This window comes from Felis catus, chromosome A3, assembly GCF_018350175.1.
Source record: "Felis catus isolate Fca126 chromosome A3, F.catus_Fca126_mat1.0, whole genome shotgun sequence".
Taxonomy (NCBI): domain Eukaryota; kingdom Metazoa; phylum Chordata; class Mammalia; order Carnivora; family Felidae; genus Felis; species Felis catus.
This window is the reverse complement of record NC_058370.1, coordinates 90,579,296-90,601,479: the sequence shown is the minus strand read 5'-3', so window position 1 is coordinate 90,601,479 and position 22,184 is coordinate 90,579,296. Positions and strand designations below refer to the sequence as shown.

Genomic DNA, 22,184 nt, shown 5'->3' with positions numbered 1-22,184 from the left:
TTTTACTTTATTTTATTTTATTTTATTTTTAAGTAGGCCTCACACCCAGTGGGGAGCCCAATTCAGGGCTTCAACTCAAGGCTATGAGATCAAGACCTGAGCTGAGATCAAGACTCAGACCCTTAACCAACTGGGACATCCAGGCACCCCATATTTTGTATTATTTTTAAATGTCAAATTAGGAGTACATTAGTTTTTTTTTTCTAACTGTATGTGTGTTTTCAAATAAGAATTTAATTTAAAAAATAAATCAATCCACAAAACTTGTTTCTCCACTCCTATTCACGCACAGTGTCAACTGGCTTCCCTGACCCGTCACAACCTCCTCCAACTGATTTATGAAAGAGGCTGCCGGATTATGATCTCTAAAATACAACTCTAGCTATCCCACTCCTTTTGTAAAATCTTCAGTCACATGGAATTCAGATTCTCAGGCAGGATGTGAGCTCCACTTCCTTTCCAGACGTCTTCCATTCCTCCACCTCTTGCAGGGGTTTTCAAACCCTTCCAGAGAGGGAGAGCACAAGCTCCCCGGGGTGGGGTGCAGGGCAGCTGAGGGCCTGTGGAGAGGACAGTGCTTGAGGCTCCAGCCCTGCTTCCATCACAGCAGCTGCTTGCTTCTATTTCACATATTCCAGGTAAGATTTCATTCTGTTGCTAAAACAAAACAAAACAAAACAAAACAAAACAAAACAAAACAAAACAACCAGTGTTTGAAATGAACACTTTTAGTCCAACAGCATGGCTCATCCTAGTCAGGTACTCTCAAATCTGCATGTTGACTTGAGGCATTTCCTGTATTCATTTACTTCAATGATGGTTGATTGAGTACTTCCTTTGTGCCGGGCACAGGGCATAAAGCAGTTGACAAGCCAGATTGTTCCTCCCTGGGGAACTTACAGTTAAGGAGAATGACAATAGAGGGGCGCCTGGGTGGCTCAGTCTATTAAGCATCTGACTTCAGCTCAGGTTATGATCTCATTGTTCATGAGTTCAAGCCCCGCATTGGGCTCACTGCTGTTAGCGCAGAGCCTGCTTCCGATCCTCTGTCTCCCTCTCTCTCTGTGCCTCCCCTGCCGGCACTCTTCCCCTGTTTCTCAAAAATAAATAAACATTTAAAAATTAAAAAAAAAAAAGAATGACAATAGATATTTGAGGAAATAAGAAACAATTCTGGGGTGCCTGGCTGGTTCAGTCAGTAGAGCATATGATGGTGACTCTTAATCATGAGGTCGTGAGTTTGAGCCCCACATTGGGGGTAGAGTTTACTAAAAAAAACAAAAATGAAACAACAACACTAAAAAAACAAAACAAAAAACCCAAAGCCTTTCCCCTTCCCTCTCCTCACCCACCCTTTGAGGTTTATCTCAGAGGCCATGGATTTTATAAAATCTTCTGATCGGACTTTCCTACTGACCAGAAGAATTCCCTTCTCCATGTAACTGTATATCAAGGCTGTTTGCTGTTTTCCTCTCCAGCATCCATTCCCTCACCTTCTGGTGGTAGTACTGAAACAGTCTTTGGGAAACCACCTCTCCCTTCCCTCCTCTCCTTGGTCAATAGGTTCCAATTGGTCTCTGGGAGTGGGCAAGTGACCCAGGCCTGGTCGACTGGCATGTAGAATCCTCCCTTAGCCACAGTGATTGGTTCAGGTCGGTCGACCCCTCTGGCTACAGAGGTTGGACAAATGATCCCAGATGGCCCATAGTGAATCCAAGACATGGGTAGGATGTTCAGGAAACAGATGCTGTCTTTTTCCCTGAATTTAAGCCTGAAAAGTTATAGACCCAGAATTTTTGGAAACAATCTCATGCTGTGGAGGGTGAAGCCAATGTGGAGCAAAGTAGAGGTAGATGACGGGAAGAGGCAGGATCCTTGGGACACTGAATGCCCGAGTCAAGCCACATCTAAAGCCTGGCCTCTGGATATTTTAGTTCCTTAAGACAAGAAATTTCCCCTTTTGCTGAAGTAATCTTAAGTCAGGTTTTCTAGAAGAACATTTGAGTAATTTGCCATAGCAGAGCAATTCTGTCCTCTCTAAAGTTAAAGGCTACTATTTCTCCGACTCCAGCCCATCTGCTATGAAGGAGATTTACTCTCAAGATTTATTCACTTATTTATTTAATTTTATTAATCTATCAAGTTCTCTCCAGTAAGTTCTAGAATCCCCAAAAGACTAATCAGTGTGGTCAGCAAGCTAATACTCTGCCATTTCTTTCTCTCTCACTAGGCTCTGTGGGGTGAGGAGGGCCCCCTCTTCTGCACAGACTGAGAGTGTTAATCCTGTCTTGCCCATCCAGCAAAGCAGCTGAAAAATAGTCAACATTGAGGTCAATGATCAACTCACCCTCATAAGGCACTTATGATCTGGGTCCAGAGCGCTGAGGTCACCTGTGCCCCATCCAAGGACACAAGAGTGCTGCACCTGCTCCTTTGTCTTCATAGCTCCACTTTTGGGGCAATTGCTTTATGTCAGACACTATGCTGGGCATCTTACACCCATTCTCATATGGAATCCTCATAGCAACCGGAGGAATGGAGATAATTACTATACCCCCATTGAACAGATGAGAAAACTGAAGCTCAGTTCAAGACTGAGTCAAGGCTCCACAGTTAGTAATTGACAGAACAGGATTCCAAAACATGCTTAAGCATGGCCCCGGGATTGGGTGGATGGGCAGGTAGCGAATGGAGGACCTAAAGCGGGAGGGGGACGAAGAGACATTGGGACTGTAGGAAGTTGAAACGATCACTTCAGAAGCTGCTTGGTGTGGAACTGGGGACGGTCCCGGGGCTCGGCTAGAACCGCAGTGTGCCACGCAGTGACCCCAGGTGGCCACGGGATTTTCCGCGCGCAGGTAGTGGGGCTTGCCAGGTGGGGGAGGCGGGCGGGGCGGGGCTTCCCTGGGTCCGCCCCTTTCCCAGGTGAGGCGCCTGAGACCTGGGCGCGACCGGATGACGCGCCCCCGCAGTGTTTGAGCAGTGTAGGGTGCCTGGCTGTGGGTTGTCGGGCCAGGACTGCTTGGTGCCTCGGGACTGGCTCGGCCGGCCGGGCCTTTGGCGGGGGTGGAGAAGGAGGGTGCCGCGCCCTGCCCAGCCCAGGTGTCGTCTCCGGGGGCGGAGTTTGGGAACCCGGCTGCGGGAGATTCCCAGCCGGACTGGCGGGCGGACGTCGAGGAACAGAAGCGGACGAGATCGGACACAGCTGGCGGCTCCGGGAACTCACAGAGCAGGTAAAGGCGCGGGGTCGCCAGCATGTTCTCCCGAAACCACCGGAGCCGGGTCACCGTGGCCAGGGGCTCCGCCCTGGAGATGGAGTTCAAACGCGGCCGCTTCCGACTCAGCCTCTTCAGCGACCCGCCCGAGGTGAGACCCGCGTCCCGGCCTCCCCCTTCCCCCGGCTCCTGCAGCCCGGGCTGCCCTCGGCCCCCCGCCCCCGCCCGCGCGCACGCCGAGGGGCGGAGACGCCGCGGTCTGGGTTCTAACCGGTTGTTGTTGACTTCAGAAGTGAGGCGCGCACCGTCTGAAAGTTAATCGAACCCGTGCCACCCCCGGCACTCCCTGACCAGTTGGGATGACTTGTCTCTGCCTGGAAAAACTCCGGGTTGGCTTGAGTTTAAGGGTCCGCAGGCTCGATTCCCAAAGTGTGCCTGGACCCGGCCTATCCTGCGCATCCCGCGGCGAAGGGCGGTGAGCAGGTAGGCGGGCCGCAAACAGCTCGGATTCGTTTGGGCTCCCTCTTCTTCCTCGGCCGCCAGCCCTATCTCACAACCTGTCTCAACCATCTGGGACAGCCTTCATCACCAACTCGACTTCTAGGCCAGGTCTGACCACTTAGTCGCTGAAGCCCTCCCCAACTGCTCCTCTGTGCCCCTGAAGGGCTGGGAGTGTGTGTGGTGGGGCGGGGGAGTCCCTTTTAATGATTTGGGCGTTTACCACACCAAAACTTTGCAGCCCAGTCTCTAGTCACAATTTCGGCTCTACCCCATTACCTACCTAGTCTGAGCCCTACCTGTAACTCCCCATAGAGGCTTGGGAGCGGCTGAACGTTGTGGGCCTGAGTTAGGACCGAGGGCAGTAGCGACAGCAAAGAGGCTGTCCCCAAGGTCACCTCTCCTTCCCTGCAGGACCTGTAAAGGGTTAAGTGAGGGGGCCTTCCTCCCGCCCCCCTCTCCCTCCGGGGCCGAGATTCCAGGCCTGGCTTCTGCCCTTTCCCCCCAGCCTGCCCAGAACAAAGGCCCTTTCACATCCACGTCCCGGTGTCCCGGGCCTTCTCTGACTCAGAAGCCAGTGGACCTGGGGGAGAGGGGCTTTGTCGGGTTCCTCACGAGCAACCCAGCGTGTGACCAGCGTGGGGGAGGGAGAGGCGAGGCCTGGGGACCAAGAGGAGGGGCCTGTGGGCTGGGGCCGCCCCTGGGATAAGCTGGGCCTAAGGGGCCAGAGCAGAGGAGCCAAAGGAGCCGGGGCGGAGTCGCAGGGCCCGCCGGCCGCTGAGGGGAGTGTGACTCCGTGGGCCGGGTTGGAGGTGGTGGGGCGGGAGGGGGGGGGGGGGGCAAAGCTGCAGCTGGGAATCGGGGCTGGTTTCCTGTCTGGAAGGGAAGGGGCCCGCAGAGGGGAGCGGGGGCAGCAGCAGACAGGCACACCCCTGCCTTTCTCCCGCCCTCTCCTCCCTTCTTCTGGAAAAGCGAGGTAATTGTGAGCCCAGGGTGGGGCGGGCTGGATAAGGGCCCCAAGTTGGAAGAGGTGGCCCTGGGGGTTGGGCCCAGTGTACCCCTTTGTCCCGCTCCCTGGGCTCACCAGTCAAGTCCTCACCTCCATCCCTCTTCTTTCTGAGAGTGAGAACCCCTCTCAGAAAGCTCTGACCTGCTGCCCAAACCCACAACTCTGTAAAACCTGCGTGAGCGTCCCCTCCCTGCCCCCTTCCAGCTGTGCCTGCCCCTCAGGCCCTACCGGCACACAGACTCTCTGTCCACCAGGCCAGGGATGTGGGCGGGGGCTGGGGAGGGGCCAGAGTCGGAATGAAAGGGCCTTTTTCTTCCACAGCTGGGAGAACAGCTGCCACCAAAGCAAGACTGGACACTCTGTGCCCAGAGCCCCCTCTGCAGCTGGCCTCCCTTCCTGGGACCTTCCTCACTCTCACCTCGCTTTCCTTTCTTCCCATGCCTGGCTCCCACCAGGACTCTGGAACAGTGGTAGGCAAGGGAAGTTTGTCACAGCTGCCAGAGGGTTGTATCAGGAGTGCAGAGGGACGAGGGCAGCCTCTGCCCTCTGCCCACTTCTTTCAAGACCAGGGAAGCAGCGGGAGGAGGAATTGTGGAGCAGCGTGGTGCCTGTCCAGCACCCCCCCTCTGGAGGGGTCCACAAGGGAAGGGGCAGTGGGGGCACAAAGATGCAGGACAGATTGCACATCCTGGAGGACCTGAATATGCTCTACATTCGACAGATGGCGCTCAGCCTGGAGGTAACGCCCCCACCCCCGGAGTACACCTCCTGTGCATGCACCCCAGCCTCAGTTTGCCCCCGCGCAGCCCTGCTGGGGCTGAGGAGGGAGGGTGGGACCTGCTCAAAGTGGGGAGAGGGCCAGGTGGTTCTGTATGCCTTGTGTTAGATGCTGTGTGTGGACCTACACTCAGTTCTGTTGAGCAGAGCATTATGTTGGCAGAAGGGTCTTTACACCTGTTTCTGAAAACTCTGTGAGTGGGTGTGGATGTGTGTTTTGGAGGGGGTCATTTAAGTGTGGAAAGAAGAGAGGCCTTTGATGTAAGAGAGGTTTGTAGGAAGGCTGTGGCCTTGCTAGAGAAGGGGAGGGGGGCTCTGCATCAGGATGTAAGAATTCTGTTGGCCCTGGAGATGGCAGGGAGCTGTTTGTTCCTTTATTTATTCTTAAACACCTTTATTGAATACCTCTATATGTCAGGCTCCTTTCTAGACCATGGGATACCTCAGTGAACCAGACAGGAAAGGCCCATTCACCTGGGGGAACATATAAACATGCAAACACGTAAATCATCTCACACAGTGAAATGATGGCGAAAATGGGATGTAACACACATCAGGTAGGGAAGGCAGCATTCAGTGTGGAGGTCAGAGAAAGTCTTTGCAATGAGATCATGAACTGAGACCTGAAGGATATGAAGGTATGTGAAGACTGGACAAAGGGCTTTCCTGACAGGGCATAGCAGGGGCAAAGCTCTCAGATGAGGATGTGTTCCAGTTCCAGTGTGGCTATATACCTGGGGCTGAGGTCATGAACAGGGTCCAGATTATGCAGGGCCTTGAAGGCCCTAACAAGGCATGTAGATTTTACTCTAGGTATGCTGTTGGCCCATGCAAGGTTTTGTTGGTTTGTTGGTTTGTTTAATTTTTAATGTTTATTTAAGAGAGAGAGACAGAGCATAAGTGGGGGAGGGTCAGAGAGAGAGGGAGACACAGAATCCGCAGCAGGCTCCAGGCTCTGAGCTGTCAGCGCAGAGCCTGATGCGGGGCTTGAACTCCTGAATCACAAGATCATGACCTGAGCCAGAGTCAGTGCTTAACTGACTGAGCCACCCAGGCACCCCTACCCATGCAAGGTTTTTAACCAGGAACAGTACTTGTCTAATGTTTTAAAATAATGACTTCTGTGGACAATAGGCTAGGCAGGGGTTGGGGGTGAGAGAAAGAGTTGGCAAGAGTGGCAGCAGAAGACCACTGGACAGCAAGTTGTTACAGCCTTAGGGGAGTGAACGTGGTGGTGTGGAAGAAAGTGCCCGTGGTGGAGACAGAGTAGGGGCTGGATTTCAAATGACAGTGGTAGATCTGACAGGGCTGGTTGATGGATTGGACATGAGGACTGGACACTGATGGATTTGCCTCACAGCAAAGAGCATTCCAGGTGTGTGGCCAAGCAGCTGAGTGGTGTGGCCATTTACTGAGATGGGGAAGGAGAAGGAAACCACAGAGGTGACCTCCTGGACAAGGCAGGAGATTGCTGTGGGGGAAGGTCGGAGGTGGGATTGTAAAGAGAGCACATCCTTGGCACAAATTGTGCAGGTTGTTTCCTTCACAAGGGTGCCAGGCAGAGGCAGGAGTCCTGGCCTGCTTTGGGGCTACAAACCTTTAGAGGGGACACCTTTATCTAACTTGTTTGCCTGGAGAGGGTCACCTACTTCTAATATGCAGAAAGATGCTCGGGGTACCTGGGTGGCTCAGTCAGTTGGGTGGCTGACTCCGGCTCAGGTCATGATCTCACAGGTCATGAGTTTGAGCCCTGCATCAGGCTCTGTGCTGACAGCTCAGAGCCTGGAGCCTGCTTCAGATTCTGTGTCTCCCTCTCTCTCTGCCCCTCCTCCACTCACATTCTGTCTCTCTCTCTCTCTCTCTCTCTCAAAAATAAATAAACATTAAAAAAAAAAAAGATGCTCAGTGAGCCCATTGGGACTCTGATACCACCTATTGTCCTGTGTTGGCACATGGGATAAAACCTAGTCCTTTGCACCGTCCATGTTACTAGTTACATGTGGCTATTTAAATGTATAATTTAGTTAATTAAAATGAAATAAACAATTTATTTCCTTGGTTGCTCTAGCCACATTTCAAGATGGCTGCTAAACATGTCCATCATTACAGGAGATACTGTTGAACAGAGCTGGTCTAGGTATTTAAATGTTTAAATTCTGCACCCTCTCCACTGTCTTGTGCTCCCTTCCCCCATGTAATTTTTCTTCATGGTAAGTCTGTTCAAGTCCTGGGGCAGAGGAGGGGGCTTAGATTTCACTTTGGTCATCTCTCCTTCAGCTACAGGCTGAGGGTGCTGTGTTCTTTTTCCACCAAACTCAGCAGTCTCCTCCCCCCAGCCCCTACCCCCAACTCAAGAGAGAGATCCACTGATATTTCAGAGATTGCTAAGAGAGGTACTCATGGAAGAATAAATCCAAGAAGACTTTCTGGAGGAAGCAACTTAAGCTGCAAGTAAAGGGGAGGTGGGAGTGAGAGAAAGGCTGTTTTTAAATATGTGCTGGGCCAAGGAAACAATTAGACTTTCCCACTTAATTCTCAAACAATACTATGAAGGAGATAGAACACTCCCCAGTTTATAGTTGCCAGAGGCTAAGTTCTCACAGCTAGTCAAATTCCCAAGCCAGGATTTGGATTTAGCCCCAGTGGAGATTCTGAAGGGAACAGAGGTGATGAGAAGCAGAGCAGTAAGTCAGGGACAGAAGAGAATGGGAGGGAGGGACAGGAAGATGTCCACGGAGAGCTTAATGTGTGCTGGGCTTCTGCCCATGACTCATCCTCCTTCAGCCCCTTGGGCCTTGACCCAGGTCCGGCTGACATCCAATTCTGGGCTCTTTCCCAGGAGAGTCTGGAGAAAATGCCTGCTTGGGGAGAAAGGGGTGTGTGGGTGGGGAGGGGGAGACAAGAAGCTATCCTTGGGGTGGGGAGATGGGGGCTAAACACAGGGATCTAGAAACAGTGCCAGGATTCCTGAGATGCTCTGCCCAAAGGGAGGAAGCAGGATTTCTAGAGTCCTCTCCTCCCTGGAGCTGTGGGAGAGTGGGTTTGGGGCCAGAGTAGGGGGGGATGATAGCAGGCTCATTCATTTAGGCTGAGCCCAGAAACTTTTCTATGGCCCCAGTTATTCCAATTTACACACTATCTTCCTCCCCCATGCTTTTGGGCAAGGGGTCACCTTGGAGGGCAACCGCAAAGCAGGAGGGGCCTCTGGCCTCCTGCAGCTCTAGCGGCACCAAGGCCAAAAAGCCCTTTCCAATGCGACGTGGGAGCTCTGGGAGGCAGCCTTGCGCACGACTGGGTCTCCTGGCTGCGCAGCTAGAGCCCGGAGCCTAACCCTGCCGGGAGCTGGGAGGGACCGCCTGCGCCCAGGAGCCCCTCAACTGCTCTCGCGGCAGTTGGGAGCTGATGTCACCATCGCCCCAAGCGCCACGGGCGGGAGCGTGCTTGCGAGTCCCCGGAACCAGCGCGTTGCCTGCGTTAGTGCCACAAGCGCAATGGACAGGGCTAGGGAAGGATCCGTGAGTGCTGGGGCCCGGACAAAGAGACTAGCCAGGAGGGGGCTTGAGGACGCCTCTCTGTGCCCTCCCTTCTCTCATCCATTTGTGGTGTTTGTGACAGAAGCTGGATGCAGAATGGGATGGGGGTTGGCAAGCAAGAAAGCTTAGCAGAGGTGGGACCCTGGTGCAGACAGACATAGAGGGGCTGGGGGGTGGGGGTGGGGCAGGAGCTGTGTAGTCTGGGAGGGCTTCCTGGTGGAGGGGCATTATGAGCTGGTTGGCCTATTTCTGAAGTGTCAGGAAGAGAAACAATGCTGGGAGAGGGGTCATGAGAGTCAGGCCTAGCTCATTGGTGGCCCAGGAAATAAATAGTGAAGGAAGAATGTTTTCAGGGAGGCTGGACAAGGCTTTCGAAAACAGGAATTTAGGGTGTTCAGGTCTTGGAGATGTGGAGGCTGGAGCCACCGGGGACAGAAGAAAGTGCCCAGTGTGATAATTGGTGTGAGGGAGAAGACAGGTTTTGGGTGATCACATTCACCCCCCTCTTCCAGCCTGGTGTCTCCACTTGGTTTCCTCTTAAACTAATCTTATACTGTAATGGGGTTAGTTTTCTACCTCCTTTCTGAAGGAGGTCACTTCTGGTCACTTCAGCCAGAAGCAGACATGGTCTCTGTCCTGTGAGTGTGTTTATACCATGACATGGCACTTATGGTGCAGCCATTAATGTCTGCATCTGTCACCTCCCAGCTGGATTTTAAATGTGGGCCTTGGACAGCACAGGGATGCTCCAGGTTTGTTGGATGAATGCTACTGCTGTCAAAATAGCAGAATTTAAAAAAGCATCCTCACCATTCATGTATACTATGTGCTGGGCATTGTGCTAGGTGCTTTACATTCCTGGCTTACTGAATTTTCACAAGTCTGGGATGTGGGGACTATTTCCATCCTCATTTTACAGATGAAGAAACCAAGTCTTAGGGAGTTTGAGTAAACTGTCTAGTGTATTTTAAATAAGTTTTTTCTCAGCTTATCAAGACTGGCAGGAATGTCACAGACCCAGGTTTGTCTCATGTCAGACTGGTGCTCTCACCCTCTGCTCTCTGCCAAGACCTCCAAGGCTCTTTCTGAGTGAATGTTCCTGAGAATCCTGGTGCCTCTCTCATTGCCTACCCACCCCCATCCTTATGCACAGCCTGTTTAGCCCCTCACTCCTGACCTCCTGCCTTGCTTGCCTTCCCATCCCCAATCCTTGCCTCTGTCCTTAACCCCCCAAGCTCAGATCTCCTTAGGCAGGTCCCCTAATTTGGAGTGCATACAGGGTTCTGTGCAGCATGGGTGAACTCTATACATGGTATGTTCCTTCTCCACCGATCCCTTGCTAACTAGATGCCCCCCTCCCCCAACTCATCACTAGAGTTTTTGGGGTAATCCAGGATGGTCTTTACCATCTTGTCCATTTTCTTTAGTTGGTGGTTCTCAGCCCTGGCTACACCTCAGAATCACTCGAGGAATTTTCAAAAAGACTCACACACTCCACTCCTAGAGATTCTTGTTCTGCACATCTGAGGCAGAGCATGGTAATGTGTTTTTTGTTTGTTTTTAAATGAGAAGATTAAAAATTTTTAAAAAGGTAACAATTTCCGAAAGTACAGTAGTAAAGAAGGCTGTATATATTTTTAAAGGTAGCATAAATCTGTTTTCCATTCCTGGCACCCAGGCCCACAACCTTATATATATATATATGTATATATATATATATATATATATATATATATATATATATATACATATATATATATATACACACACACACACACACATACATAGGTATATATATGTATATACATATACATATATATACATATGTATATATACATATACATATATATACATATGTGTATATATACATATACATATATATATAGTACACTAATGGTAGAATTGTGTAATACTGTTTTCTTTTCTCACTTAATATATTTTGAAGATTTTTTTCTTATCTACGCACAAATGTTTACCTCGCTCTTTAATGTCTGCAGCCTTTCATATTCCATGATATAGAAATGTTGTGATTTATTTAACCAATGCCTGAGTGAAGGACTTTTAAACGTGGTGCTTTAAAACAATGTTATAATGAGTGGTGTCTGGGTGGCTCAGTCAATTAAGCGCCCAACTTCAGCTCAGGTCATGATCTCATGGTTTGTGAGTTCGAGCCCTGCATCGGACTCTGAACTGACGGCTCAGAGCCTGGAGTCTGCTTCGGATTCTGTGTCTCCCTTTCTCTCTGCCCCTGCCCTGCTCATGCTCTCTCTCTCTCTCTAAATAAAAACATTTAAAATTTTTTTTAAATGTTGCAATGAATATGGCTTTGCCAATAGGTATAATTGTATTTGTAGGATAAACTCCTAGATATTGAATAGCTTGATCAGAGGATACGTGAATTTCTAGTTTTCATAGATTTTTCCAAATTGTGCTCAACAGAGGCTGAAGGAATTTATGCTCCTACCATCAAATGCATGAGTGCATCTGTATTTTTACAAAGCTTTTCTGGTTATTCTTGGGTAGGGTAGCTGAGGTTGAGTTGCCTAAAACATAAGTTTCTTATCTGTTTCTCCTGGGCCACAGCCCACTTGGGGACTGGAGGGTGCTTCAGCCTGTCCCCAACTGACATTTCCTTCTCATCCTTTCCCCCAACTCTGGCTAGGACACAGAGTTGCAGAGAAAGCTAGACCATGAGATCCGGATGAGGGAAGGGGCCTGCAAGCTGCTGGCGGCCTGCTCCCAGCGAGAGCAAGCTTTGGAGGCCACCAAGAGCCTGTTGGTGTGCAACAGTCGCATCCTCAGCTACATGGGTGAGCTGCAGCGGCGTAAGGAGGCGCAGGTGCTGGGCAAGACAGGCCGGAGGTGAGCAAGGGGGAGGCAAGGCCGTATGGGGGGTAGTCGTGTACTGTGTGTATGTACGGAGTGTGGATCACCCTGAAGATGACTTCTCCTTGAAGCCTTGTCAGAGGCCTGGGAGATGCCTTGGTGTTTTATCACCACAGTGTGCTGCCCAAGGTGCACTAAGGAGTAGCTAGGGCTAGACTCAGGAAAGCCAGTGTATCTGGTGAAAGGCTGTCAGTCTGAGGGGTTATAATGTAAAAGGGCTAATTTGCTAAGCCCTGCCTGTGATCCGATGAAGCTGGCTGGCTGGCTGGCTGGCTGGCTGGCTGGCTTCTGGAAAGATAATTTTCTCAAAGTGGGTTCACCAGATGGCCAATTTACCACAAACTGACAATAGTGTACCTAAGGTTCACCATCACAGGCAGTGCTCGAGAAAGGAAATAATAAAAAAACATTTAAGGGAAAGCCTATCTGCTCCCCTAAATTAGATTGTGTATTCTAAAAGGGGTCGGCTTCTGGATGTGAAACACCAGCTTCATGACATTAGATGTTGCTCATCTGACAAATCCATGGTGAATTGGTTGAGGTGATGCTCTGGTACAACTAAAGTGTTTGGAGGAAATACCTGGCAAATGAGGCCACTTTTGGTAGCCTGGTCATTTGGAAAACTGGCTCTGGCAAAATAAGCCTGTTTGTCCCCACTGCTGAGTAGGGAGAAGGCTCCAGCTGCCCACTGGCAGGGTGCCCATCCCAGCTTGGCCATGAAGGCTGACACAGGAGAGGTTGCCAGGAGCCCTCCACCCGTGAAGCCCCTGGGGGAAGGCAGATAACCAGCTCTGGCTTCCCCATAAAGCTAAAGGGCAAGCAGGCTGGGAGGTGGGGGGCAGTTTCCAATGTGAGCTTGCTATCTTCTGAAAGGCAGCCGTCAACAGGCTCTGCCCTGGCCATAAAACCTAGGCAATGTGATTTGAAGTACATCCCAAATTGCTGACAGCTAAACACACTGTCATCAGTGCCACATCATTTAGCTTAAGGCCTTACTAAGTTGATAATTAGTGGAGCTATGAATTTGTATGGATAAACTCACTGTCACTTTAGGAGAGACACATGGCTTGGTGAGTCCTGCTGACGGGTGGGGAGGGGAGTAAGGCCAGGTGTCTGGGGCCCTGCAGTGGGGTACTGGGAAGGCCCAGCCTACCTGGAGATGGTAAAGGAGAAATCAAAGCTGAGGGGGAGGGAAGAGAGGTTTATGGCAAATGGAACACAGATTTCTTTACTTGAGTTCTTGATTTTCCAACCCACCCAGTATCCTCCTATATCAAAGAAGTGATGAATGAGATGGTAGAGAAGAACAGCCTCCCCCATTGTTAAAAAGAAAGCCTGCAAACTCCTCCAAGTTGGGTTTAATGGAGAAGAACTCTTGAAAAGGAGTCTCTGCGGGCACCTGTTCCCTCAAGCCCCACTCATCCCTGGCAGGGGTCTGGGGAGGTGGTCAGAGAGGATGCTTGGAGGGGGAGGAGCCTGGAGCTTATACTGCATGTGAGCTGATATTCCTCCAGTGTCCCCAAGCCCAGTGACTCCCTGGGTTCAACTGACAGCTCTTACAGTCCCTCAGTCCTGCTAGGTCAGGCTGGTGGGGGACCTGGGGTTGGGCCCTGGGCTGGAGGCAACAAAGAACCCTTGGGAACCAGAACCGGGGGGTGGGGGGTGGGCACAGTGTCTAGAGGCAGGTGGCGATGTTGTGATTTGCCCACAGGCCTTCTGACAGCGGGCCGCCTGCTGAGCGCTCCCCCTGCCGTGGCCGGGTCTGCATCTCTGGTAAGAAGCACAACTCCCCTAGTCACTGGCACTCTTTGCCCAACCACAAGATCTCCTGCCCTGTCTCAACATCTCTTCCTGCCCCTCTGCCCCTCAGACCTCCGGATTCCACTCATGTGGAAGGACACAGAATATTTCAAGAACAAAGGTGGTGAGTTGCACACATGCTGGGACAAATGGAGGGAGTGACCTGAGGTTGGGTGTTCTTGTGGGCACATCTTTACCAGTTTTGGCCTCTGTCCCCAGACCTGCACCGCTGGGCTGTGTTCCTGCTGCTGCAGCTAGGGGAACACATTCAGGACACAGAGATGATCCTGGTGGACAGGACCCTCACAGACATCTCCTTTCAGAGCAACGTGCTCTTGTGAGCACCTGGTCCCTGTGACGCCCTCCTTTCTCCACTCTGCTCCAATCCCTGGATGCCATAGCTGCAGGGGGAGAGGAGAGGGAGGAAGGGAGATGGGCCTCACCTGGGGAGTTGTCCTGTACTTGCACCACATCTGTCCTTCACCCCTGCCCGCCCCCTCATGCCTCCCTGGACTTCCCCAGGAGCATCCTCGTCTCTTCCTCCCATACTCCTATAGCACCGAGGCAGGGCCAGACTTTGAACTGCGACTGGAGCTGTATGGGGCCTGCGTGGAAGAGGAGGGGGCCCTGGCTGGAGCCCCCAAGAGGCTTGCCACCAAACTCAGCAGCTCCCTAGGCCGCTCCTCAGGGAGGCGTGTCCGGGCATCGCTGGAGAGTGCTGGGGGTTCGGGGAGCAGTCCCATTTTGCTTCCCACCCCAGCTGTGGGGTAAGGCTCTACATTCTTCCACTGCCCTCAGTTGCCTCTGTCCTGGCCACGGGTGACCTCAGAGCTGTGTTGAGCATGCAGAAACTATTTTGTGCTGCTGCCACAGCATGCAGACCTACATGAAGTAGCAGCGGCCACACAGCTGGGAGGCACTCTGGCCTACACCCCGGAGCAGGCCCATGTTAACTGAGAAGACCAGTAAGAAGGGAGAGCTAAGCTCTGGGGTCTTCAAGTTTTTGCAGCAGCAAATGCATCTTATATGGATAGAACAGAGTGCTCTGGTTGGAGCAAAGTAGCCTGGGTCCTGAGGGGTTGCCTGCTGATGCCTAGAGGCACCCAACAGAAACACGGGGCCTCTGAAAAGCAGTTTGAAAGCTCTAGGGCAGTGAACAGAATGCTGACTTGGGAGACACACATGAGTTCAAATTCCAACTCCACCACCTACCAGCTATAAATTTGGGGCAAATTTCTTAACTTCTCTAACCCTCAAGCTGTCTCATCTATTAACAGAACAATGCCACCAACCTTCCAAGGCTGTTGTGGGAATACAGTGGAATAACATAATTAAACCACAGGACCCAGCACTCAGCAGGAGCTCAGTAAATGTTCTAAGCCCCGTGGAGGAGGCAAGCTAGTTTTCTGTGGGGCCGCCTGAAGGACGAGGCAGATCTGCTTAGCCCTCAGATCTCCTGCCATTTAATACGCCGGATCATGGGGCTGAAGCCCACTTCTCTGTCTGTCCTGCAGGGGTCCTCGTTACCACCTCCTGGCTCACACCACGCTCACCCTGGCAGCAGTGCAAGATGGGTTCCGCACACACGACCTCACCCTCACCAGCCATGGTGAGTATGTGCTGTGGGGTGGGGAGGATGCTGGACAGTGAGAAGAGGGGCTGTTGAATGGTCCATTTTCATTCCCTATCCTTACCCTGCACTTCCTGTCCCCCAGAGGAGAACCCCGCCTGGCTTCCCCTTTATGGTAGCGTGTGTTGCCGCCTGGTGGCTCAACCTCTTTGCATGACTCAGCCTACCGCAAGTGGTACCCTCAGGGTGCAGGTGAGGAGGGGGCCCTGACGTATAGAAGGGAACCTGGAGAGGGAGAGCTGGATCACCTAGGCACCGAAGGACCACTGAAAAATCAAGATCTGGGTAGAGGAAGGAGGGTTAGGGCAAGAAGCGAGTTGTATCAGACAAGAGCATGGGCAGAGAGGAGCAGATTCTCACTGGGGGAAAGGGAAGAAGGGTGTAGGCGGTGTGATTCCCCCAGGTAACCTGAGTCATTTACGCAGCAAGCTGGGGAGCTGCAGGACTGGGCACGAGTGCATGGAGTCCTGAAAGGCACAAACCTCTTCTGTTACCGGCAACCTGAAGACGCAGACACTGGGGAAGAACCATTGTTTACTATCGCCATCAACAAGGTGATGGGTCCCTTGGTGAAGCTACAGGTGCCAGGGCCCAGGAGTGTCTCCTTCAGGTCCCAGGAGGGTGGGTGCAGAGAGATGGAAATTCACCTGTTGCTCCTAACAGCACCATACCTAGCTTCAGGGCCAGGAATGTTCTCCCTCACCAGCATCACTGGAAAACTCTTCTACTCACCAGCTTCAGCCCCTGCCTAGTCTCAGAGGGTCCCATGGCCAGTTTAGGATTTTCATCCTCTTTCTGCCTTTTCCCTCAGATTCCAAGCTGCCCCTACTTCACCTTTTCCTGGATTTCTCTCCCAAACCCAAGTCCAATGACTTCTCTTGGTTTCCGAGCCCTTTTGTTGGCTTTCCTGCCAACTTTTATGAAAGTACTGAGGGACATTAGGCCTCAGCATTCCTGCGTGCCTCTGTGCCTTCCTTGCCTCACTCAATCCCTCCTTCCCTGTCTCCGTCTGCTCCACGTTCCTGACCGAGGACGATCTGTCTCATCTCCAGTCCTTTCCTGCCATTCCCTCCTGCTCTGCTCAATAGGAGGCAAATAAGAGGGCTTGAGGAGAGACCCAACAAGCTCCTCCTTCTAAGGCAGGGATGACCAAACCTGCCTGATGTCACTGCTGACTTCTGTGACCAACGTGAAGGTGGCAGCAGACCCTTTCCTTCTCCTGCAGGAGACTCGAGTCCGGGCAGGGGAGCTGGACCACGCTGCGGGCCGGCCCTTCACCCTGAGCATCAGTAACCGGTATGGGGAGGACGAGGTGACACACACCCTTCAGACAGAGAGTCGAGGAGCCCTGCACAGCTGGATGGAGGCTCTGTGGCAGCTTTTCTTTGACATGAGTAAGAGGAGGAGGCTGGTTTGAACCTTGGGAGGGATTAAGGTTTGATGTTTTTACCCAAGGCCTCTATATCCAAAAAGTGTGGAAGGGAACGTGGCAGGGGAGAGGATGGCCTGGCCCTCTCAGTCTTCCTCCTCCCACCCCAGTCACTGCCCTCCTTCCAGGCCAATGGAAGCAGTGCTGTGATGAAATCATGAAAATTGAAACCCCTGCTCCCCGGAAACCACCCCAAGTACTGGCCAAGCAGGGGTCCTTGTACCATGAGATGGGTGAGTGAAAGTGCACTCAGGGAACCTGACGGGAAGTGGGGTTGGGGGCTTCAAGGGAGCCTAGATAATGGCAACAGAGAGAAAGCACTAGACTGAGGCAGAGCTCTGGGGACCCAAGGCCCTCTCGGTCTTCTTGTATTTGTTTCTCTTCTCCAGCTCTTCTTAGAGCCACCTCCACCAAAGTTCCAAACAAACCCCCAAAGAGCCAGATTCATTTCATGGACTTCTGTCCTAATTTCTTCTTCTCTGTTTCCCTTTCTGCATGTGGATTCCTGTCTCCTCCTCTGACCCTCCACTTGCCTGGCACTGCTTTCATTTTCCTCCTCTTTCCTTGATTTTTTCACCCACTTCTGCCTACCCCCTCATCTCCATCCCCCCTGCTCCCCATATCCCATAGTTGTATCAGAGCCAGTGGCTCCAGGGGGCCCAGGTGAGGGGCTTCTCCTGCAGGATAACACAGTCTCGGCTGAGATCCGGGCTTTGCTTTCCTCCTATTACAGTGACAGGTGATGGTCAGGGCTGGGTAGGCCTGGGGCCTAAGCTCTGACTAGCCCCCTCCCCTCAACCCCTTCCTGGTGCCACAGCTATTGAGCCGCTGGATGACATCGCAGCGGTGACAGACATCCTGGCCCAGCGGGAGGGCACAAGGCTGGAGACACCCCCACCCTGGCTAGCAATGTTTACAGAACAGCCTGCCCTGCCTACCCCCTGCTCACCTGCCTCAGTGGCCCCAGCCCCAGCTCGGACCCACCCCATGCCCTGGGGGCGACCCCGAACATTCTCCCTGGATGCTGTCCCCCCAGACCACTCCCCTGGGGCTTCCCGCTCGGTCGCCCCTCTCCCCCAGCAGCCATCCCCACGGTCCAGAGGCCTCTTCAGCAAAGGCCCGTCCCGCACTTGGCTCCAGTCACCAGTGTGAGAGAGAAAGGTGCTGGCAACAGGATCTGGCCAGAGGAAGAGAAGACCCATGTGCAGTCAGGCTCTGGATGCGGCGCTGTCAGTAGAAGGTTGGCCAGCTTGGCCTCACCTTCCTCTGCTGGACTTGGGGTAGGCTGGGGAGGAGGAGCAGAAGCCCCTCTTAAGCTGTGGTTGCCAAGGTGTTGAGGGGCTCGTTCCTGGGACTGGCTGGTACCCCCGAAACCCTTCCTGGGAGAAAACTGGAACCAACCCTGCCCTACCTCCCTGCACTAACCAGCTTTGAGGATGGCACTGAAGAGCCTTGGGAGGGAGTGCACCTCCCTTGTGACTCTCACATCAACCATTAAAGTTATTTAACGGCAGCCTTCCCCTGGTTCTTGAGGACAGGTTGCCTTGCTGCTTGGTCTGGACCTGCCCCATCCCCTCATCCCTGGAGCTTAGTTGACCAGGAGTTGTGAAGTATAACTGTGATACTGAGTAATCAGACAAGGGCTGGGAGGAGGGGTACTTTATAAACACCACAGGGAGAAAGGAGGACTGCTCTTCTCTCACACGCTGCTGAATCTCAGGATCTCAGCGAGGTCATAGCCAGTCACAGCAAAGGAGCTCCCCGAGGGGTCACAGAATCGGGCACCACACACCTGGGTGTCAGGCACACACTCACCATGACAGTGTTCCACCTGGGGGAGAAGAGGGCTGCTCAGGGCCTGCTGCCTCAGGCTTGGGCCCCCCTCTCCACTACTGCCACCACACACACCTCAGTGTAGCCACTCTCTGGGCTCCTGCTCAGTTTCCAGATGTGTACAAAGGTGTCTTCAGCTGCAGAGAGAAGCTATAGAAAAGGTGGTGGGCTGAGTGGGCATTGGCACATGCCGACAGGGGACCAGGATGGACTGGGGTGCCTGGTCCAGATACCCAGGGAGAGGGCTACACTGAGCAGCAGACAAGTCTGTGGACTTTCTCTCAACATCCCCAGCACCAGGAACAGGGTATGGAGGGATGAAGAAGGAGACTGACCTTGCCCGCCTCGGGAGCCAGGTCCAGGGCGCAGATGGCCCGGGCATGGGCGCTGATCTGGACATGCAGAGTTCCTGTGCTGGCCTCATACAGACGCACCTGCCCATCCCCGTAGCCTGCTGCTACCGTCCCATGCCACAGCTGCACGGAAGGGCATGGGACCCTGCAAGGGTGATAACCCACTTTAATTTCCTTGGACCCCTCAGGAAGGCATCAGTCTCCTTCCACCTCACCTACCCAAATCCTGGAATTCGGGTCAATAATTTGAATTCGGGCCCTGACCGCCAGACACACAGCAAGCCTGAGTCATCTGCCGTCACCATGTCAGCCACATAGTCCTAAGGAGAAAAGCAGGATCAGTCCTTCCCTTTCCCTCTGCTGGGTCCTGTATACAGAGCAGGAGGGGAGGGGACACAGCATTTGCATCTTTGTCTCTCTAGGGAAAGGGCAAGACATGCAGCTCTCCTGGGCTGAATGGAGGGTTCCCCCAGGATGCATAAAAAGCTTTCTTTGCTTTCCTTAGAGCCTCACTCCCCCTGACCCCACAAACCATGTGTTAGGAGAGGGATATAACTGTCTTCACTGGAAGGATAGTAAAACTGAGCCCATAGTGTTACAACCTTCTGGAGGTCCTGCAGGGAGCCAGTCACAGTCATGACTAGAGTCCAAACCTCTTGAGAACCCCCAACTCCAGGCAGCCAACATAGCCCATGGGCCCAGCTGTGGGTCAGGTGCAGTGGAGCATATGAATTAGAAGATACATCCCCTGCTCTCAAGAGGTTTGCAATCCAATTAGGGAGACAAGAGTTGTCTTTGAGAGTAGTACCGATTCAGGATTCTGCCAAGGGAGATCAGTGAGAGCGGAAATAGGGGGATGGCTTCCCAGAGAGAGTGGCACTGGGGGTGGGTCTGAATAGGTAGGACTTGCCCAAGTCCAGAAAAGGAAGCTGCACGTGTCAGACTTGGAAAGCATCTTAGAAAACATCTGTCCCAACTCCTCAACCCACACTAGTATTGAAAAGTGTTCATGAACTACTAAATGCCACGTAAATGGAAAGTCAGGCTTCATCACTGGACTTAAGGTTGCTGAAGCCTAGGAAAGTGCAGCAATTTGCCCAAAGCCATTCAGCTGCTTAGTGACAGAGTCAAGACTTAAACCCGGGTGTCCTGCCTCTCAAAATGGGAAGGCTCCCAGGCTCCTTGGAATTGGTAGGGGGAATCCACTCACCTGTCCCTGGGCAGGTTCAGTGGCAATGTCTGTGACTGGTGTCTGGTGTCCAGCCAGCTCTTCACTCAGTACAATGTTGGGACCCTTGGCTGGGATGTCAAACACCAGTATCTGGCCCGACCACGTTCCTGCGGAACCAGTGCCCCACTGATGGCTTCCTGATCCTCCCCAGTGTCCAACCACCACACGTAGCACTCCCGCCATCCCATAAACCTTCATAACAACCCCCCCACACGGGGCCCCAACAGCTCTGCTCCTCCAGTGACCGCCATTATTCTATCCTACCCTGCCCCTCTGAAGCCCTCCATGCTTTTCTGGAGTCTCTAAGGGCTTCCTTCGATCCCATCCTTCCCTCTAACCCTCAAAAATTCCCTCAAACCTTCAGCATCTTCCTGGCCAAAGCCCACACCCCTATACTCCAGCACCCCCCAATTCCCTGCCTTTGGCCCCCTCACCCACACAGATGAAGTGGCCACTGGCAGCAATCCCTCGGGCAAACACAGCCTGTACTGAGTATGAAAGGGGAAAACAATTAGAAATAGCACCTCCAGCCCCACCCAACACTCCCTACCCTGATGGCACTCAAGTCCTGCAGGTACCTGGAGATGCATCTCCAGAGTCCAGTGCGTGCCAATAGACCATGACAGAGCCATCTGACTCGTACATCTGCAAGACAAGAAGCAATGATGGGGGCACAATCCAGCTGACCTTTGCTGAGCTGTGTACTTCACATATTCATGTCAGGCCTTAGCCCATTTAATCCTCAAAACAACTCTGGAAGGAAGGCAGGCAGTTTTTATTCCCATTTTACAGAGGAGGACACTGAGGCTCTGATAAGTTAAATTGTCGGAGGTCATACAGCTAGTAAAGGGGCAGGTATTGGAGATGGCACTTGGGAACTGGAAAAGATGGGAGAAAGGAAGATGAGAACCGAGGAAGAATGAGCTAAACATGTGAAAAGTTTGTAAGCATTTAGAGACAAGTAGGGAAGGGTCTAGGGGCTTTGGGGAGGAGTTGAGAAAAACTCTACTGGGGAGGGTAGGAAGCGCCTCTTCTTACCTGTATTCCTCGATGTGAGGTGAGTACCAGCAACACTCGGAAGGGGAGGACACACCAATGGACCTAGAGGGAAGTGGCCCAGTCGGAAGAAGTGGTCAGAGCAGAGGACAGGAGGACTCAGAAGAGCGTTAAATCAGAGGGTTAGGGAAGGCCTATTCCTTGAGGTTTGGAGAGGAAGGACAGAGCTTAGGACCGGGTTCAGCAACACCACTCACCTGGGTGATAAGCGGAGGGCTCACTCCGGCTCCCTCCTTAGCGTGGAGCTGGCGCTGGGCCAAGGGCACACCTTCAGGGGCAGCGCTGACAAGCTGGGCGCTGGGTCCATGGACTACCCCAAAATGTGTGAGGTTGCGGGAGGGCAACTGCAGCACACTGAGGTTGTTGCACAGTGCAGCGGCCGAACCTCTAAGGGGAATGGAGCGCTCCCGGCGGAACATCCTAGTGAAGAGAGGCTCGAATCACAGGCGCGCTGCGAACAGTAGACAGCGGTGATTACAGCGGGAGGAATGGGGGGTGCTGTCATGAGGCACTAAAGACCACTGGGAGTGGGTAAGGATGTGATGGGGAACCCGAGGATGGCGATAGGAGAGTCCGGAGCGGGGAGGTCTTGGGGAGCGGGAAAAGGGAACCCTAGGGCTGAGTCATGGGGCGATGGGGAAATCCCAGAGGAGGAATGGTGATGGCACAGGACCCGATGGCCCCAAGCGCCCGAGCGAAGGCGGGGTGAGGCAGGGTAGCCACCGCACCCCTCTTCCCTCAGCTGGCACCCTGAAGCTCCCGGCGAGGGTCAGAGTTCACACCCGCAGGTCGCCTTGCCTGACTGCGGAATCTTGAGGTCCCTGCGAATCCACCGCCACCATAGAGACGACGCACGTACGCACGGCCAATAGGCGGGGCCGAGCAACCCAAACGTACATAGCGCGGCGCGGTTGCCAGGGCAACTGTGGGCGGG

At 52.9% G+C, this 22,184-nt stretch overlaps 2 protein-coding genes and 1 long non-coding RNA gene across 17 annotated transcripts; 1 reads left to right on the top strand and 2 right to left on the bottom strand.

The window, feature by feature from the left end:
• Window positions 1-216: 216 nt before the first annotated feature.
• LOC123384504 lies at window positions 217-2,485 on the bottom strand. Its single transcript, XR_006595677.1, has 2 exons — window positions 2,348-2,485; window positions 217-657 (listed from the first exon to the last, which is right to left on the bottom strand). It is a non-coding gene; the product is annotated as an uncharacterized LOC123384504 (long non-coding RNA).
• Window positions 2,486-3,041: 556 nt separating this feature from the next.
• On the top strand, window positions 3,042-18,290 carry RTKN (rhotekin). Of its 10 annotated transcripts, XM_006930211.5 has the most exons (14): window positions 3,235-3,366; window positions 3,506-3,698; window positions 5,287-5,461; window positions 11,695-11,894; window positions 13,630-13,691; window positions 13,789-13,842; window positions 13,938-14,055; window positions 14,276-14,485; window positions 15,233-15,327; window positions 15,434-15,540; window positions 15,774-15,902; window positions 16,574-16,742; window positions 16,906-17,010; window positions 17,595-18,071. In XM_006930211.5, the coding sequence occupies exons 3-14, from the start codon at window positions 5,390-5,392 to the stop codon at window positions 17,927-17,929; spliced, it is 1,656 nt and encodes a 551-aa protein (XP_006930273.2). In that variant the 5' UTR covers window positions 3,235-3,366; window positions 3,506-3,698; window positions 5,287-5,389; the 3' UTR covers window positions 17,930-18,071. The 10 variants fall into 10 exon arrangements, with proteins under 10 accessions (XP_019683005.2, XP_006930273.2, XP_044910372.1 ...); XM_045054437.1 differs by lacking the exon at window positions 5,287-5,461; XM_003984142.6 differs by lacking the exons at window positions 3,235-3,366; window positions 3,506-3,698 and adding an exon at window positions 4,552-4,689 and having other exon boundaries at window positions 5,044-5,461.
• Window positions 18,291-18,421: 131 nt separating this feature from the next.
• On the bottom strand, window positions 18,422-22,165 carry WDR54 (WD repeat domain 54). Of its 6 annotated transcripts, none has more exons than XM_006930204.4 (10): window positions 22,049-22,165; window positions 21,448-21,670; window positions 21,233-21,295; window positions 20,773-20,839; window positions 20,629-20,682; window positions 20,174-20,301; window positions 19,183-19,283; window positions 18,946-19,108; window positions 18,686-18,760; window positions 18,422-18,608 (listed from the first exon to the last, which is right to left on the bottom strand). In XM_006930204.4, the coding sequence occupies exons 1-10, from the start codon at window positions 22,147-22,149 to the stop codon at window positions 18,477-18,479; spliced, it is 1,107 nt and encodes a 368-aa protein (XP_006930266.2). In that variant the 5' UTR covers window positions 22,150-22,165; the 3' UTR covers window positions 18,422-18,476. The 6 variants fall into 6 exon arrangements, with proteins under 6 accessions (XP_006930266.2, XP_003984189.2, XP_044910381.1 ...); XM_003984140.5 differs by having other exon boundaries at window positions 22,000-22,121; XM_045054446.1 differs by having other exon boundaries at window positions 22,033-22,110.
• Window positions 22,166-22,184: the final 19 nt, after the last annotated feature.